The sequence below is a fragment of the Tiliqua scincoides genome, chromosome 5, assembly GCF_035046505.1.
Source record: "Tiliqua scincoides isolate rTilSci1 chromosome 5, rTilSci1.hap2, whole genome shotgun sequence".
Lineage (NCBI taxonomy): Eukaryota > Metazoa > Chordata > Lepidosauria > Squamata > Scincidae > Tiliqua > Tiliqua scincoides.
The window spans coordinates 138909245-138926558 of record NC_089825.1 but is presented as its reverse complement, the minus strand read 5'-3'; the positions used below and the strand labels follow the sequence as shown (position 1 = coordinate 138926558).

The following is a 17314-nucleotide window of genomic DNA, read 5'->3' as shown; positions in this document are numbered from 1 at the left end:
TGTGATGTGCACGGCATCCTGCAGTGGGGAGGCAGTAAAGGGGCCTCTTCAACATATGGGCATGTTTGTTACCTTAACTTGGGGCTGCATTGCAGCAACGTCAGTGCTGGAAAGTTGGTTAGGATTGTACCCTAATTGTTCCAACAGCAAATGAGGTGTGATAAAACAGCATGGAACCAATAAGTGTTAGTCTGAGTCAGTTCTAATTTCCATGGATCAGAACTCACACTAGCACTCCTATTCTTTTGTGTGTGTCATCACGTTTGCCACGTGTTCTTTGTTGGTGACAGATTTGTTGGGTGACCTGGAATGTTGTATAGTAAAATAAATAAATAAATGAATAAATGAATAAATGAATAAAGTGAATGGGGGTGACACTAACCCTAGTCATGTCACTAGTGGGATGTTTGGGTGGTGTTAGTCACTGGCTGAGTTGAAGTCTGTTTGTCACTTTTAAGTTAGTCACTCTTAAAGTGGACAGAAGCTGGTGGGGACAGGATCACAAAGAGGGGGACATGTGGGGGAGGGGATAACATTGGGGATGGAAAGTTTCTTATCTTAGAAGAACATAAGAACAGCCCCACTGGATCAGGCCATCAGCCCATCTAGTCCAGCTTCCTGTATCTCACAGTGGCCCACCAAATGCCCAGGGAGCACACCAGATAACAAGAGACCTCATCCTGGTGCCCTCCCTTGCATTTGGCATTCTGACATAACCCATTTCTAAAATCAGGAGGTTGCGCATACGCATCATGGCTTGTACCCCATAATGGATTTTTCCTCCAGAAACTTGTCCAAACCCCTTTTAAAGGCATCCAGGCTAGACGACATCACCACATCCTGTGGCAAGGAGTTCCACAGACCGACCACAAGCTGAGTAAAGAAATATTTCCTTTTGTCTGTTCTAACTCTCCCAACACTCAATTTTAGTGGATGTCCCCTGGTTCTGGTGTTATGTGAGAGTGTAAAGAGCATCTCCCTATCCACTCTGTCCGTCCCCTGCATAATTTTGTATGTCTCAATCATGTCCCCCCTCAGGCTTCTCTTTTCTAGGCTGAAGAGGCCCAAACGCCGTAGCCTTTCTTCATAAGGAAGGTGCCCCAGCCCCGTAATCATCTTAGTCGCTCTCTTTTGCACCTTTTCCATTTCCACTATGTCTTTTTTGAGATGCGGCGACCAGAACTGGACACAATACTCCAGGTTTGGCCTTACCATCGATTTGTACAATGGCATTATAATACTAGCCGTTTTGTTCTCAATACCTTTCCTAATGATCCCAAGCATAGAATTGGCCTTCTTCACTGCTGCCGCACATTGGGTCGACACTTTCATCAACTTGTCCACCACCACCCCAAGATCTCTCTCCTGATCTGTCACAGACAGCTCAGAACCCATCAGCCTATATGTGAAGTTTTGATTTTTTGCCCCAATGTGCATGACTTCACACTTACTGACATTGAAACGCACCTGCCATTTTGCTGCCCATTCTGCCAGTCTGGAGATATCCTTCTGGAGCTCCTCACAAAGATCCTTCTGTTAGATCCTACTAAGTTCTCATCTGCAGTTGTTTCTAACTTTAGGGCATGGGAAGAAATGCATTCAGCTGGTGCAGGGGTCTGAGTGATGCACTTTTACTTTTGAAGATGTGCCAGGCAGGTTTAAACTGGTGTCAAAGTGATTTCACTTGCCTAAACTCAAGGGGGTTGTATCCAAGGAATGCTACTTGTGACTTCATCGCACTGAAATGCATGGAACTGAAGTTGGCCATGAATAACTTGTCTCAGTGATGGTGCTTGGCCAGAATTCATATTCCTTGGATACAGTCTGATGTCTTTGTGCCACTCCTATTCTCGAAATGCATCTAATTCTGCCCTTGTGTTTACACTCAGGGGAACTTTTCACAGAAGCATAACAGTACCTCTGAAGATGACGACTCTGACGTAAATGCTCCATCTCTTGAGCACACCTCTTCATGCATCTTGGGGATTATTGAGAAGAGGTTGGGATGCAGCTACTGTGATGGATGGATCGGGGATTTTGCACACTGGGGGAAAGGAACTACTTTGCAACTGACTGTCTTCTTGCAGGGATACACCCGAATAGCATACTCATTCTGCAAAAGAGAGACATGAGCAAGAGATGTATGGTTGTACATGGAGGAAATATATACACAGCGGTGGAAATGCAGTCACTACCAATATGCCAATAACACCAATATGCCAATCTGTAAGAATTAGCCCTGAATATAATAGGCTGCAGTAGACACGGTAAGGATTGCTGCGTTCTTGTCCATGCATCGAATGACCCTTGGTCACCACCTACTGGTGTAATCTTAATTCTACAACCTATTGGTTTTTTTTAGCAAAGCAGAACAGTGACCAGTTCCTTTAGTCTTAACTGCTAGTTTTAATTCATGCTTCTGGCAAGTGAATGGGGGGTTCACTTACCAGACCCTACCCCACTGAGGTTTGAAAGACACACGTACACAGTTGTATTAAAAAAAAAAAAAAAAAAAAGATAGACAGTTTTCAAGGCTGATTTGCCATGTGGTTTGGAGAGCTACCATTTCATAAACACCCATCCATAGCCTCATTGGACGTACAAAGCTAGTTGTTTAGTTCATTTATTTCTAGGAGAAAACCTATCCTGCCATTCTAAAATTAAAAATAAAATGCAGTGAAGCAGGGGAAAGAACAAGCAAGAATAAAAAGTAGAAAAGAAAAGAGAATCATAAAGCATTTCAGGCCCTGGGCTAGTAGCAGAGGGAAATGGAATTGGATAGTAATTTCTTTCTCTCTTTTCCACACAACAGGGATACCCATTTGGTGAACTAATCATCTCACTGGGCTTTTTCCTGGTGTTCTTTATTGAAAGCATCGTGCTTCAGTGCTGCCCCAGGGCTGTGCATTCCCATGGCGACCACGAAAGTCATGCCGATCACAAGAGTGGACCAGAATCCCACAGCTCTTTCCGGGCGTTTGTGCTCTTTATTTCGCTCTCCTTCCATTCCGTCTTTGAGGGTTTGGCCATTGGAGTGCAGAAGGAGGAAGTGGCTGCCATTCAGCTTTGCTTAGCAGTGCTAATCCACAAGGCCATTGTGGTCTTCAGCTTGACCATGAAGTTGGTGCAGAGTGGCACTGATGCCCGCTGGAGACTCCTGTATTTGGTGGTGTTCGCTCTGATGTCTCCTGCTGGCATTGGGGTGGGCATTGGGGTGCTTTCCAATGGTAATGGGAGCAGCCTGGCTCAGGCTGTGCTGGAGGGAGTGGCAGCAGGCACCTTCCTCTATGTCACCTTCCTGGAGATACTCCCCTATGAGCTGCGCTCACATGAAAGCCTCCTTGCAAAGTTCTTCTTCATTGGCCTTGGTTTCTCTGTCATGGCCGTCATTGCCATTTGAGCATGAAGGGCTGCCAATGCTGGTGTCATCAAGGGAACCCATCAACATCATCTCAAACCTAAAAAGTTGTATCCCTAAAAAGTTGATACAATTATGTTGTATCCCTAATTCACTCAGCAGAAAAAAGCAGCAGCCAATGGGTACTGAACTGCCAGACTGCATCGAAAAGTTGAATATCTGCACAATCAGAATGACTTTCATTTAAAAAATATCCAATTGAACTTGCTAATTTCTACTCTACTGTGGTAAGTTGACAATAATTCAGCACACGTCCAGTGTCATCACTTCCACTGACCTCAACTGTGGACCTGAGAGCCACTATTTTCCAACAAAGGAATTACAAAGAAAAAGTTGAGAAACTGCTGAGTTTGAATTTGTCAGGAAATTTGACTGCGATGGATTCGTTTGAAGAAAGGTGAAGCTTTTGTGTCTCATTTCATTGTGAAATAACTTACAGTACAATCCTATCTACATTCCCACCCCACCACTCCAGCTGCACCAACAAAGCACCTATTCCATCCTGTGGGGGGGGGGAGGGATAATCCTGGAGGTCTCCTCTACTTAAGGGAACATTTGCCTGGTAAGCCTCTGCTATCATTATGGGTCTCCTCTGACCTGTTCCATCAATTTTGCTTGCTCAAGCCTGGAAAAGTGGATCGAGGCCAGAAAGGGGGATAGGATATCAGTAGTGCTATTGTAATCAACACTGCCCCTTTCCTGGTCTCAAAAAACATACACCCCCTGACTCTGTCTCCACCTTGTTCCTCCTACTCTCTGTTCTGCTCACCCCAGCCCACCCCCAGTGCCATTGTACTGGTGCCAGGGCTGTTCAGGAGACCACTAGCATGTAGCTGTGGTCACTTACTACTTGTGGCAGTGGCCTGGCTGTGCTGAATGGTGGATCGTGCTTTGTGACTGCTGTAAAAGGCATGGTATACACCTGGAATGCAAATTCAGGCAGAGCAACTGGCCCATAGGATTGGACCATTAGTTCAGCCAAATTTCATGCATTTGATCTCATGGAAGAAGAATCATTCACTGCATGAGGGATCTGAAATCAGCCTCATCCTCCTGGAAGTGATCTGGGTGTGAATAAGGAGTAACCTTAATCTCCTCCACCTGTGGATCACCAGACACCCAGCCAACAATAAACACTAAGTCCTAAATATGTAGGGCTGTTCTCTCTCTCTCTCTCTCTCTCTCTCTCTCACTCACACACACACACACACACACACACACTCAGCTTCTTCAAAGTTGCAGACATTTGAAAAAGTTTCTCAATGTGTTCATCTGCACGGTAGTTATCCAAATAATCGCTTTCAGTTAGAGAAGTCCCAGGGATAATCTGAAGCCACCTTCAAAACTCATAACAAAAACTGACTCCACCTCAGGAGCTGAGGATAAAATGTGCTCCATCTGTGCTTCAGTTTTTGAAGAGCCAGCTATGCCCTGCAGCTCTGAGGTATTCTCTGTAAACAGCAGATTATCTATTGCTCGACTGTGAAGACTTCAAGGGAGAAACTTTGCAGTGGTGGTTTGCTGAGCTCCTCTAGGGTCATTTGTCCACGTGATTGATGGTTGTGTTTGTATTCATAGGAAAGACTGAGGTTCATATATGCTCCTGTTCAGATTGTCAGCATTGATGCTGCTTCTGCTGCTGCTGCTGCCTCATGGGGTCAGCAACAACTGCCACTCCAGGTGGGGTTGGCAAAAGAGCACCCATCAGTCTCCAGCCATTACTATTGCTGTCTTTGCTTCCCTCTTGCTTTTTGATCAGAAAGATCACTTTTTTAAAGAAACTCCAGATGTGCCTTCCCTGGAAGGAAAGTGTTGGGTTGCGGTTTTGGTGTCGAGTAATTCTGATTAAAATCAGTTTTGTAAATACAGAAAAAATTCCTTGGGATTTGGGACTGGTGGCAATAGTGGGAGCAGTAGTGGTGGCATGGAGTGAGGTCATGTTCACATGAGTCAAAAGACCCCTGCACCTAGAGAAGTGGAACGTCAAGATGAACACTAGGCTAGAACTCGTTTGATGTGCCATGCTAATTATCCTTGTGCAGAGACTTTGTTTTCCAGGAAGAAATACAACATTTGGTTATGTGAGCTGCAAGAGTGCATTCACTAGTCACTCATACAAGTGACAAGAGCCTTTAGCCCAAGGCTTGGCTGCAGCAGTGCCCAGGCCACCAGCACCAATATGCTATGCCCCCTGAATGGATTGAACGCGTCCCCCTGGACCTACTCAGATTTATGTCAGCAGAAGAAGCTGGCATAGATCTAAGTAGGCCACCTGGGGACCATGGTGCTGCAGAGTAGGTACGTTTAAACGTTCTTAACTTACTTTTCCACCACTTCCTGATCCCTGGTCAGCCCATAGTATACAGTGGAGGCTGTGTCAACATCACTGCCTGTTCTGGGCTGGCCTTGGATAGACTCAAGCACTAAGTTATCTCCTGATTTAAAGGTGGGTGCAAAAGGTGAAAAATCATGAGTTCAGCTTCCCTTCGGAAAACAAAATCCTCACGCATGAAATTGAGCTTTCCCCAGCTGTCTAACATTCATCATGGAAGCCCTTGAGTAGCCCTCAGCCTTTTCCTAGCGGTTATCGCTCTGCCTTAGCATAAAATGTGGGAGGCAGTTTTGTAAAAGCTTCCTTTCATGCCTTTCCTCCCATTCAGCAGAAACCCATCAACCTCAGCATGGAGGCTGGTTGCATCTTCTGCCAACTGTGGGTTTCCCTGACCTTCCCTGCATGATACCACAGGCCAAACCCCTTGGAGCATTTGGCCAAAAGCCATCTTCCAGAGTGTGAGGATGAAACCATGAGCTCTCAACTAGACAGGTTGATGGTTTCTTATAAACCAGAAGAGTTTAGAGGGGGGGGGAGCTACAGCCTGGGCAACAAGACGCAGATTTTATGAGCTCCATCTGACCTTCAGCTTCGGGTACCCCTTCAAGGCTTTCAAGGGTCTATTTCTGGCTAGGAGAAGCCAGGAAAGTGCTTGAGACTTGAGGTTAGCAAACCCTTGGGGAAAGCAACCTCTAGGTTTGGGTAGAACCTGTCTCTTCAGCAACGAAGTGAAGTAACTCTATCAGCCATTAACTGGCAGATGCAACCTGGATTCCTGCCCTCCCCCTATCACCTGGACTGCAGCTCTAAGGAAGGAGAAAATGCTCCGGGCAGTTTTTCTAATCTACCATCAAGAGGAGTGAGTACAGCTTTTGAAATTCGGTGTCTTTGAAGAGGTGGCTGAACAGAAGGCAAGTAGTTGCTTAAAGATTCTGAGGGGATTTTATTACTGGATCAATTATAAATTAAATTGAAAGAGATGGACGAGACGGCAAAGGAGACACGTGAAAAGGTCAACAGAAATCAGAAAGAGGTGAACAGGATGAAAGAACAAGTAAAAAGTGACCAGGTAAAGATTGAGCAACTCACCCAAAGTGTTGAAACCGCAGAACAAAGAAACCAAATGCTAGAAAGAAACGTGATGCTGCTGGAGCTTGAACAGGCGAGATACATGTTGCGCATTCAGAATTATCCAGAAGGAAAATAAGAAGATATTAGATCAACAATTATTCATTGGCTGGGAGAGCAATGAATGAGCAATGAATGAGCAACTGAGTTTGAGACAGAACTTCTTGAAGGAGGATTACATGAAAATCAAAGCAGAAATATTACCAAACACCTTTGCGGATCATAATACAATTAGTTTAAAGCTTAATAAATCTCAAAGGAAAGGGTTCTGGAACATCACTGATATGAAAGAAAAGAAATGAGTTGTTTTTTAAAAATAAATAATCACCCAGAAATAAGACCACAAATTATCTGGGATGCAAAGCATATTTAAGAGGAATTATGATGAAATTTTCAGCAAGGAAAAAAAAGAGGGATAATCAACGTATCAAAGAACTAATCTTAAAATTGAAGAAGAAGGAGCAGGAGTTCCAAGAGAATCCATCTAGAGAAGAATTAAATGCTAAAATACAGAGACTTCAACATGAGATTAGAATTATACAAATTGAAGAAATTGAGAAAAAATTAAAACTAATTAAACAGAATTATTTCAAAAATGCAAATAAACCTGGAAGATGGTTAGCACATAGACTGAAAAAAGAATGACAGAGGAACTTTATAAGCAGTTTGATAGATGAAAATGGAATTGAGAAGCATAAATCTTCAGAAGTTAAATTTATAATAGAAAAATTCTTTAAGCAATTACATAAGAAGAAGAATATAGATCCTAACTGGCAAAAGGATTACCTATTAAAAAATAATATGCTAAAACTGACCTCAGAACAGAAACAAATTCTGGATCAAGAAATTTCCATGCAAGAATTAACAGAAACAATTAAAAAACAGAAAAATCAGAAATCTCCTGAACCAGACGCAATTCCAACTGAATACTATAAGATATTGGAAAAGATTATACAATTACCATTCAAGAATTTGGTTAATGACATCTGGGAAACTGGAAGTATGCCGGACTCATGGAAAGAAGCATTAATTACGCCAATACACAGACACAGAAAAGAAAGAAATTAGAAATTATAGCTAATTAATAATTTCACCACTTTCTGAGAAACGTTCACTTCAACAATAACGCAGGCAAAGAAATATTGTTTGAAAATGGAGAAGTGGCAACAGGTTTTGATATCGTCAACACAGTCACATTCCTCAATCACTCTTTCCGTAGAGTCAGGGTAGGAAGGATGGACCCCTGGGCTCCTGAAGGAGAAGAGTTTGCCGTTAATGGAAGTGTCATTGTGTGGAAACAGAAGTTTGATCAGCTGGGAAGGATATTGAATGCATTTTCTGAGCTATAGTTCCATAGTTGTAGTACTCAGAAGTACTTTTCAGCAGATGCCTGGGAATGCATATTCCTGTACAAGATGCACTTACTCTGAAGCAAGCCCTAAGGTATTCACTGGGATTTTCTCTGGATCTGCCATCCTTCTGTGATTATCATAACAGTGATACAAGAGTAACACCTACAAATGTGGCTGACCTGTTATAATATTTGTGCTTGTAGACAAGGATGAATAACCATGGATAATATATTCCAAACTCTCATATGTGCAGTCATATGTTATCCATGCTCTTTTGTCCCCTTGTTTGTCCATCTCTTTCTATGAATTTTCAGGCTGAATTGATTATGGTGATGAGAAGAGGTGGTATGTAAAGGAACTAAAGGAAAACATCTGGATACTGAAGGATTATATATATAGAACAATATTGTAAAGACCCTCATTGGAACTAACTAGGACAGCCCACCTATGTAAACTGTCTTGAGTAATATCTGATGAGAAAGGCCTTATATGAATACAGGTGTGCGCCACTTAATGACAGGGATACGTTCCCTGATCAATGTTATGTGATTAGGTCATTAAGTGAACATTCAGTGCAATCTATTGCCTTTGTTATGTAAACAGACATGCCCTGCCAGACAGTAGCTGGCTGCACAGGCTACTGGAGATAGATGGCCTCTTTTTTGCATTAAGAGCCTCTCTGTTGGGTAGACAGACACTCTGCTGCAGGCTACGGGAGATGCGATTGCCTCCTTCAGAGCACCGTCATTGTGCTTTGACCACCGTCATATATGCAGTCAGTCATTAAGTGAACTGTTAAGCGGCACATGCCTGTATAGAAGTAAATTGATAACTGTAAGAGGTCAGAGGAGCTCATGAGCTATGTCTCATTACTGTATTCTTGTGCAGAACAAACCAAACCAAACATCACAGCAATGAGGAAACAGTTGATTTCCATGCTAACCCTTTCTCCTTTGGAGTTTTTTGAAGATGTTGCCCCGATCGACATGTACTGAGAGCTGCCATCCTGGACAGACAAAGGTGGTACGCCAGGGGGAGCAGATCTGTTGCTATGATTGTGCTCAGTGCTCTGAAGGGAGGATTTCCAGCCAGCTGGGTAAGTGAAGAAAGTGATGCTCCATCCAATCGGTGTTCCAGAAGTTTGTGGAAATGAGCTGCTCATGAGGAGGCCTCCGCCACTCCCACACCCCTCCCACCCCATCACTTCCCCAATTCCCCCTCTCAGAATGCCATCACAAAACCGAAAGGCCATACCACTGCCTGGTGGTCCCACTTATCTCCACATACTCACATGGCATTCTTCATCCAGCACTACCTACTCCAAAGGTGCCAAAAATGTGCTTTACGACATGTTTACAACACCCAGTGCCGGCGCTGGAGCTCAGTACCGGTGCTAGGAACCTTTAGGATTGGACCCTGAGGGCCCAATCCTCAATTCATCATACTGATGCAGTCAGTAAAGCAGCAATTCAGCAGAGCATATGTCCCAGTCCTATGGGACTGTTATGACAGTGGGGCAGGTGTCTACTGTTGTCAAAGGCCCAGTGATGGCGTGAAGCTGGTGCCACCACTGGGCCAAACCAAGCATCTGCTCCAAAGCAGCTGCAGATCTGGAACCTCAGTGCTGCAGATGCCGGTAAGTCAGAAGTGGGGCATGTTGTGGGTGAGGAGAGATCAGGCTAGGGGAGAGAGGAGATGGATCCTGGTGGCAGCAACATGCACCTATACGCAACACTTGCTGGCCAGCTGTTTGCCCCCCATGACAGAACACACTTCCTAGGCACAGCACTGCACAGCTGACCTTTGGGTAAAGCCTGATGCCAGAATTACTGAGGGTTAACATTCAAAGGATAATTCAACATGCACCAGGATCTGATACTTGAACATTGCCTCGGAATACTCCCTGACTCTCCTTGGATATGAAGCAGCAAAATGGTGGAGACCTAAAGGTGATTGGGCAGCCTATACACTTAACTCCTGCTGGCTCTCTGATTGCCCCCTGCCATGACAGCAGGCACTTCCTAGGCACAGCAATAGGTTTCTTCAGTGTTGGCCAAAACCCTCACTGTGGTCCTGGCCTTCATGGCCACCAGACCAGCCAACAGGATGAGAAAATGGTTAGGGAAGAGATTGGCCATGTCCGTCATTGTGGTGTGTTGTCTGATCCAAACTGGCCTCTGTGCAGCGTGGCTGGCAGTGTCTCCCCCCTTCCCAGAGCTTGACGCGCACTCCCTGATAGGTCAGATCATAGTGCAGTGCAACGAAGGCTCAGTCTTCATGTTCTCTATTGTTCTGGGCTATATGGGATTTCTGACCCTTGCCAGCTTTGTGGTGGCTTTTTTAACCAGAAGACTGCCTGATACTTTCAATGAGGCCAAGCTGATCACTTTCAGCTTGTTGGTGTTTTGCAGTGTTCGGGTGTCCTTTGTGCCAGCCTACCTGAGCACCAAGGGGAAATACATGGTGGCCATGGAGGTCTTCTCCATCTTGGTCTCTAGTGCTGGATTGTTGGGTTTCATCTTTCTCCCCAAATTCTTCATTATTGTGTTGAGGCCCCAGCTGAACACCAAGGAGAATTTAGTAAGGAAAAAGAATGTTGTTACCTGACAGGCGTACTTGAGTACCTTTGTCCATAGCATTGTGCAGAAAACCCTTGAGATATGTCCATTTTTTAAAATAGAAATTCATGTGACTTCCTTCAATATTCCCAGCTGTTCCTCCTTGGACATAATTCTGAGATTCATTTTGCACCAATTTGACATTTTATGGTCAATCTAATTTCTCATTCCTCCCTTCTCCTCCAAAGTGCAGTCATCTGTTTTTGTTATCCTAAGCCATTTGCAAATTCTAACTGCTAATTGGGTAAGAGGCACTTTTTCAAGTGGGTGCTCCTTTTTTAGCAGGGGGAGAGTAACTGGCCCACCTCACCCCAGCAGTGTCTGTTCTAGTGGCTGTCTGCTGGTATTCTTTTGCATCTTTTTAGATTGTGAGCCCTTTTGGGACAGGGAGCCATTTAGTTATTTGATTTTTCTCTGTTAACCGCTTTGTGAACTTTTAGTTGAAAAGCGGTATATAAATACTGTTGTTAATAATAATAATAATAATAATAATAATAATAATAATAATAATAATAATAATAATAATAATAATAATAATAATAAATGATTATAATGATGGTGAACTGGATCTTTAGGTAAATGTATTTATTTATTGTGATTTCCTGCTTGTCCTGATGAACATGCAACACTCAGAGATCATCATGCCTTGAAGCAACAGGCTGAAGGCCAAGATGGGAGAAATAGTCAAAGTGATACAGTGCTGGTCCTGACATATCATGAGAGCTTTATTGTAGCATCCTGGTGAACTGAATGAGCTAAGAATCTGGATTTGCCTGGGGAGATTCTCCATTTACATAAGACATTCGCTCTCTGCCTTAGCTGCAAGTGGGCATACTAATAATTATTGAAACAACAGCACAATCCCATGCGTGAATATGCAAAAGTACCATTAAGCTCAAAGTGATGTACTCCCAGGGAAGTGTTTATAGGATATCAATATGTTCCATTGAATTCAGTGGGACTTATTTCTGAGTAGTCATGCACAGGGTGATGTGAAGCAGCAGTTCACAAACATTTTGGTTTCTGGAACCCTTTACAGTCCTAAAAAGAGTCTCTGCATGTGTAGTGTCTCGGGTAGCCCCTGAGCACCTGTGCATTTACAGAGTGCTGCAGCACCAAATGCCTTGCAGACATTTGAAAAGCTTTCTCAATGCAATCATCTTCCTGGTAATTAACTAAATCACTGCCTTCTGTTAGAGACGTCCCAGGGATAATCTGAGGCCACCTTCAAAATTCATAACAAAAACAGCTGACTCCACTCGGGAGCTGAGGATAAAATGCTCATTTAAGCTTTTGAAAAGCCATCTACACGAGGCAGATGTCGGGTATTCACTGCATACAGCCAGGTGTGTGTCGCTTGAGTATGAAGACCTCATGTGAGAAACTTGGCAGTGGAGATTCGCTCAGCCCCTCTACAGTCATTTCTGCTCATGATTGATGATTGTGTTCATAGTCCCTCATGTATGGAAGTCATTGGAAATAGGTTGAATACTGTGGGGGTGAGGTTCAGATATGCTACTGTTCAGATGGTCAACAGTGCTGCTGCTACTGCTGCAGCTGCCTTATGGAGCCATCAACCACTGCCACTCCAGGTGGGGATGGCAGAAGAGCACCCATCCGTCTCCAGACGTTAGTGTTGGAGTCTTTGCCTCTTTCGCACTTCTTGATCAGAAAGAGCTCTCTTTTAACGAAACTCCAGATGTGTCTTCCCTGGGAGGAAAGTAAGTTGGGTTGTGGTTTGGATTAAAATTCAGAGTTACAAATATAGAAAAATTACTCGAGATTACATACTTTGGGACTGGTGGAAATAGGGGCAGTAGTGGTGGCATGAAGTTCAAGTTCACATATGCAAAAAGACCCCGGCAACTAGAGAACTGGAAGGTCAAGATGAACACTAAATATTGTTATTGTTATTATTGTTATTATTAACACTAGGCTATAACACTTTCCATGTGCCCTGCTCATTATCCTTGTGCGGAGAAGTTTTTTTGCAGGAAGGAACATAAGATTTGGTTATGTGAGCTGTAGCCGGTGCTCTAAAGTGGTTTTGCTAGTGGGTGTGCTTTTAAAGATGTGTGGAAAAGGAACACACATGGAGGAAAGCTAATAGGCATGCAGGTTTGAGTGTGGTGGTGAATGGCACAACTTAGTGGCACAACTTAGTGGAATGACACACAAGAGCTATGGGGCACAGTGGTGACAGTGTAACAATAGATCACTTTTATTGTGGGGTTAATAGTGCAACAGCAAAAATGTGCAGTCAAAATACAAAGCAATACAGTATATGGGATATTTTCAACCTTTTTTCAGCTCATGGCACACTGTCAGGGGTGTAAAATTGTAAAGACTCACCATGGGTTCTTGGACAAGGCACACCCAGCTGCCAGTCAGAGTGCCCACATCACCCAATGGACTAATAAATGACCCTCCCCAAATGTCCATGGCACACATGCAGACCAAGTGTGGCACACCAATGTGCCACTCAGATGGGTTGAAAATCGCTGCAGTGTATTCACTACTCACTCATACAACTAGGCATCATCATAAGCGGTTGCTAGGGCTGCAATCCCATAAACACTGACCACATGTTCATATCATACGTTGAATGCTTGGGGCTGATCTCAGGCCTCCCCCCTAAATGATTCCAACCTAGACAAGAGTCCTGGACTCAGACATGTCAAGGAGAACATGATGGAGGTGATAACTGTGTCATCAACTTGGCTGCTAATGTGACAAGAAGCTAGAGAGGCTTAGTGAATCACTGGCCAGGCTTGTCAAAGGTGATCTATCTGTACCTGCTACAGGAATTTGAAGAGTTGCAGGAATCATGGGGCTAGTTTGCCAAGGCTACTGACCCAGTGCTATCTGGGCCTTGTGCTGATTGCACTTGCAATCCTTCAGCCCAAGGCTTGAGCTTCAGCAGTGCACAGGCCCCCAGCACAAATGGCTGGAGCCCCTGAACGCGGAAGGAGTGCAGATCCCCTTCCAGAGCAGGAGGGTCAGCAGAGGAGGTGCTCCGAGGAAGGATCAGGCTGGGAGGCATGTCGAGGGTGAGCCTCAGTGACAGTGGTGGTGCCAGAATGCTAAGCCCCCAGTCTGGGTTGAATGCAGTCGCTTGGATCTGCTCAGATCTATGTCAGCAACAAAGCTGGTTTCTTAAAAGCCGGAAGAGTTTAAAATGTAGAAGGAAATAGATCAAAAGAGGCAAAATGGATACTTGGTTAGAGAGACACACTGTCCAATCCCATCCCCTGCCACTCTAAAAGGTGGAGGTGCACACTGCATGCTCAGGGGGGAGCTTGAGGTTTCTGGTGCTGCACACACACGGTTGCCAGCCATTCACGCTGGTGGCTCCATTGCATGCACTGTCACTGCTTCTGTAGTGGAGAGGGATTCCAGTGGTGGAACACGAGCTCCATCTACAGAAGGTGCCCATAGGATTAGGCCTTAGGGCTGCATGGCTATTCACATTGACATGGAAGTAAGCCCCATTGAACACAATGAGGAGACATGCATACGGTGGCAAAGTAAAGAATCATAGAATCTTAGAGCTGGAGAGACCTAAAGGGTCATCTAGTCCAACCCCTGCCTGGAAGCAGGAAATCCTCTTAGAGCATCTCCAAAAAAAAACAAAAAAAAACACCAGTTTTTAATGAAACATTCCCTGCACTATAAGGGGATCTGTTTGCCCCTTTCTACCCTTGAAGGTCATCAAGGTATGAGCAAAAAGCCATTCCATGATAGAAACAAAACACGTTACCTCTGAAGCCAGCCTTCCCTTCTCAGGAGTTGGGGAACTGAGGCTCCACTTTCCTCATTGGCTTGTTCCAGAAGAAAAAAACTTAACCCATAAACTATTGGAAGATGACTGGACATATCCAGCGGGCCAGGTGACCAGATCCCTACTGACTTTTGTTCAGCAGGAACTAGTGTGATAGGGTTATTTTATTTTCCATCTCTTTTTCTTGTTGGGCCATCGAAAGATGTTACTAGGAATTCCTTGCCTGTAACTGGGCATAGCGAGAGATAGAAAGTTCAGAAAAGTAGAGCTGCATGTGGGCCCATCAACCTGATTTTAAGCACGAGTAAGAGCTATGCAAAGAGCATGAAGCATTCCCATTCACCATACTGAATATGAACCAGAGCCTAAGACTACATGATTGTCTCATTTCAGCATAATTCCGAAGTCCTTCCATCTTCTCTTTGCCATGATGTTTTCCAGGTTCGAAATCGGGAAAGATGTCAACCTCTTGACAAACAAGACATTGTATTTTTTACCGACTGGAAACATTTACAATGCCAGGGGGTCCTGTTCTGGAACTATGGGTCTCCTTTTCACAGATCAAGGGCATCCCCTTAATTATGTCTGTAGCATGGAAAAGGAACTCATTGTCATCATTGGGGGGCTCATTCCTCAAAACTCGAAGCTGATGCCTCACATCTTAAATATCTATAGGATCCCACAGGTTTGTATGTTTCATAATCAGGAGAGAGGTATGGCCACTACGATTGCTAGGAAAGTTGACCATCTGGGCTATAAGAAGACAGAAGACCACTCTGACCATTTAGCACATAGCTTGCAATGCTGATGCCCCACATCTTCAATATCTACAGGATCCCACAGCTATGTGTGTCCCATAATCTAGAGAGATGTACAACCACTAGGAATTCTAGGAGAGCAGACCATCTTGGCTACAACAAGTGCGGACAGAACTGCTCTGCCCATTTAGCACGTACCTTGGAATCAAATATTAATCAATTGTTGTACGAGAATGTCAAAACCTGATTAAGTTTTTAAAAAGCTACTTTAAGGAGGGAATAAATTGTACTGAATTAGCAGCAAATCTATGTGGGCAAAATATTTTCTCCAATTCCTTACCTTGAGGAGGCCTCAATGTAAGCCCCACATTGCAGGATGTAGTGCATAATCCAATGACAGCTGAATCAAAGCTGGAAAGTTGGACAGGATTGGGTCCTGAGAGCCCAACCTATGCCTGTCTACTCGAAGTAAGTCCCATTATAGTCAATGACACTTGCTCCCAGGAAAGTGTGGAAAGGATTGTAGTCTGAATGACTAATCATAATCCTCTTGGTCATCCTGCCCAAAACGCTGCGCCCCAGAAAATTGAGGCTTCAGCATTTTCCGTACAGGATAAAGCACAAAAAGATCTACTATATATCTTGCCAGGCATATGAGAAAGGACCTTTTTATTTAGGAATAATGGGAGATGTTTGTCTGCCCTAAAAATCTCATTGCCTTTCCCCTTAGCTCAGTTATGGCTTCTTTGACTCTGCATTGAGTGACAGAACTCAGTTCCCTTCCCTATACCAGATGGTCCCAAATGCAAGATCTCAGTACACTGGGATTGTTCGACTGATTAGACATTTCAAATGGAACTGGATTGGCCTCCTCGTTTCAGACAATGACACTGGAGAAACATTTCTGAGGACTCTCATTCCTAAGTTCGTCCAGAACAACATTTGTGTGGCTTTTACAGAAGTTCTTTCAGAACCAAAGACGTTATTGGAAAAGAACCAACACTTACTTGACCGTTTAGGAGGAGTAAGATCTATTGTCTCTATGTCCAGGAGCAACGTCATTATTGTTCATGGAGATTCACGATCTATGGAGAGTTTGCGATTTGTTCTAGCAATGCTTGAAATTGCAAAGAAAGACCCAATAGAGAAGGTTTGGATCATGACATCTCAGTGGGATTTTGCAACAGTTTTCAACCTGGTTCTATTCACACCCAAATCCTTCAATGGTACCTTGTCATTCAGAGTCCACCTAAACGACGTGCCTGGATATGAAGACTTCCTTAAGGCAATAAATCCACATCAACCTGCGTTTTCTTTCTTATATAATTTTTGGTCAGTTGCATTTCGGTGTTCACTCCCCACGTTCAACTGGTATCTACCAAACACAGGGAACTGCACTGGGGAGGAGAAGCTGAGCAGTCTCCCCAGTTCCATATTTGAAATGAAAATGTCCGGTGAGAGCTACAGTATCTACAATGCTGTTTATGCCATAGCACATGCTCTGCATTCCATGTACTCTTCAATATCCAAGCAAAAATTAAAGGGAACTGGACGCACAGGGGATGTTTGGGCTGTTCAGCAATGGAAGGTAGGATTTTCCTGTAAGCCTCTAATGTGTATGGTCACCCCTGCATTCCCATGGATGGACTTGGATCCACTCTTGCAATGCAACTGGACTAAGCTAGAAGTGAGACAATATTTTCACTTTAGTTTGTCTAAGCCCAAGTCCTTTCCATTTGGAAAGGGACTTAATTTAGAGGAGCAATAGACTGAAGGATTACTATTGGGGTTATTAAATGTATTGTGAATTCTGGTGGAAATGGGGACTGGGAATAGGAGGAGGGGGTGAGAATAACTCTGAGAAAGTTTAACTATGTAAAGTTTATAATCATCACATAGAAAAAAATGTTCTTGTGGGTTTTGCTTG

At 43.9% G+C, this 17314-nt stretch overlaps 1 protein-coding gene across 1 annotated transcript in view; it reads left to right on the top strand.

The window, feature by feature from the left end:
* Positions 1 to 3400, top strand: part of LOC136653874 (zinc transporter ZIP2-like) — a 35681-nt gene extending 32281 nt beyond the window's left edge. The window contains exons 2-3 of the mRNA XM_066630749.1: positions 1890 to 1940; positions 2813 to 3400. Coding sequence (XP_066486846.1) covers positions 1890 to 1940; positions 2813 to 3400 — 639 coding nt within the window. The remainder of the gene's footprint in view (positions 1 to 1889; positions 1941 to 2812) is intronic.
* Positions 3401 to 17314: the final 13914 nt, after the last annotated feature.